We start from the raw sequence: 720 nt of genomic DNA on the forward strand, positions 1-720 counted from the left end.
TTAAGTGCGTTAGGTTCAGCTGCTCTTCCACAAAAGTAAGAGACTTTGAAAAACCATGTGCACCCCGCCATATGGTCTCTGTGTTCTGAGTCCAAAATAAAACCCAACTGTGGTGCATAACATTATGTAGTTTAAATGAATATAATAGGAGAAATTTGCTTCTTTTTTACAACATATTCTTCACCAAACTTATCTTCATTAGCTACACTATTTTGTATACCATATTTCCCCGCATTCTTACACCCCACTTCCTCACTAACTATAACATCAGATCCATCCAAATGAATTACAATATCCTGATCACTTGCATTCTGTCTTTCCAAAAATTCCATAACCCATATGTACCTTTTAACATGGGTATACAAACCTCCCATTGCAATTGTAATAATTTTAACATGGCCTAGTTTAGAACTCAATATGAGCCTACACTATCCTTGAGTTGCATGAGCTTGTACTACATTCACAAACACTCTTAGGCTCTTAGGTTCATTTTTTGTAATTGTTGCCGTTGTGTTCTGTTGAAGAGATATTGAGCTTAAACACAATAAATGTGATAGCAACAGTAAGAGTAAATCTCTTAAAACACTAAATTTCATTCCCTAATATACATATAAATTTTTAAGAGTATTAGAAGAAAAACTTATAAACCTTAGGGAAAGAAGTGAGCCACACAACGAAAATGTTCACATAAGCAATGCCTTGTTATATCATAATATATGT

General features: G+C 33.8%; 1 pseudogene across 1 annotated transcript in view; it reads right to left on the reverse strand.

Annotated features, from left to right (window-relative positions):
- The window catches only part of TEOVI_000627900:pseudogene, a 664-nt pseudogene extending 446 nt beyond the window's left edge, over positions 1-218 (reverse strand). Inside the window, 2 exon segments of the mRNA in view lie at positions 1-37; positions 39-218. The exon segment at positions 1-37 is cut by the window's left edge and continues 446 nt beyond it. Coding sequence covers positions 1-37; positions 39-218 — 217 coding nt within the window.
- Positions 219-720: the final 502 nt, after the last annotated feature.

This window comes from Trypanosoma equiperdum (assembly GCF_001457755.1).
Source record: "Trypanosoma equiperdum strain OVI genome assembly, contig: ctg_1645, whole genome shotgun sequence".
Lineage (NCBI taxonomy): Eukaryota > Euglenozoa > Kinetoplastea > Trypanosomatida > Trypanosomatidae > Trypanosoma > Trypanosoma equiperdum.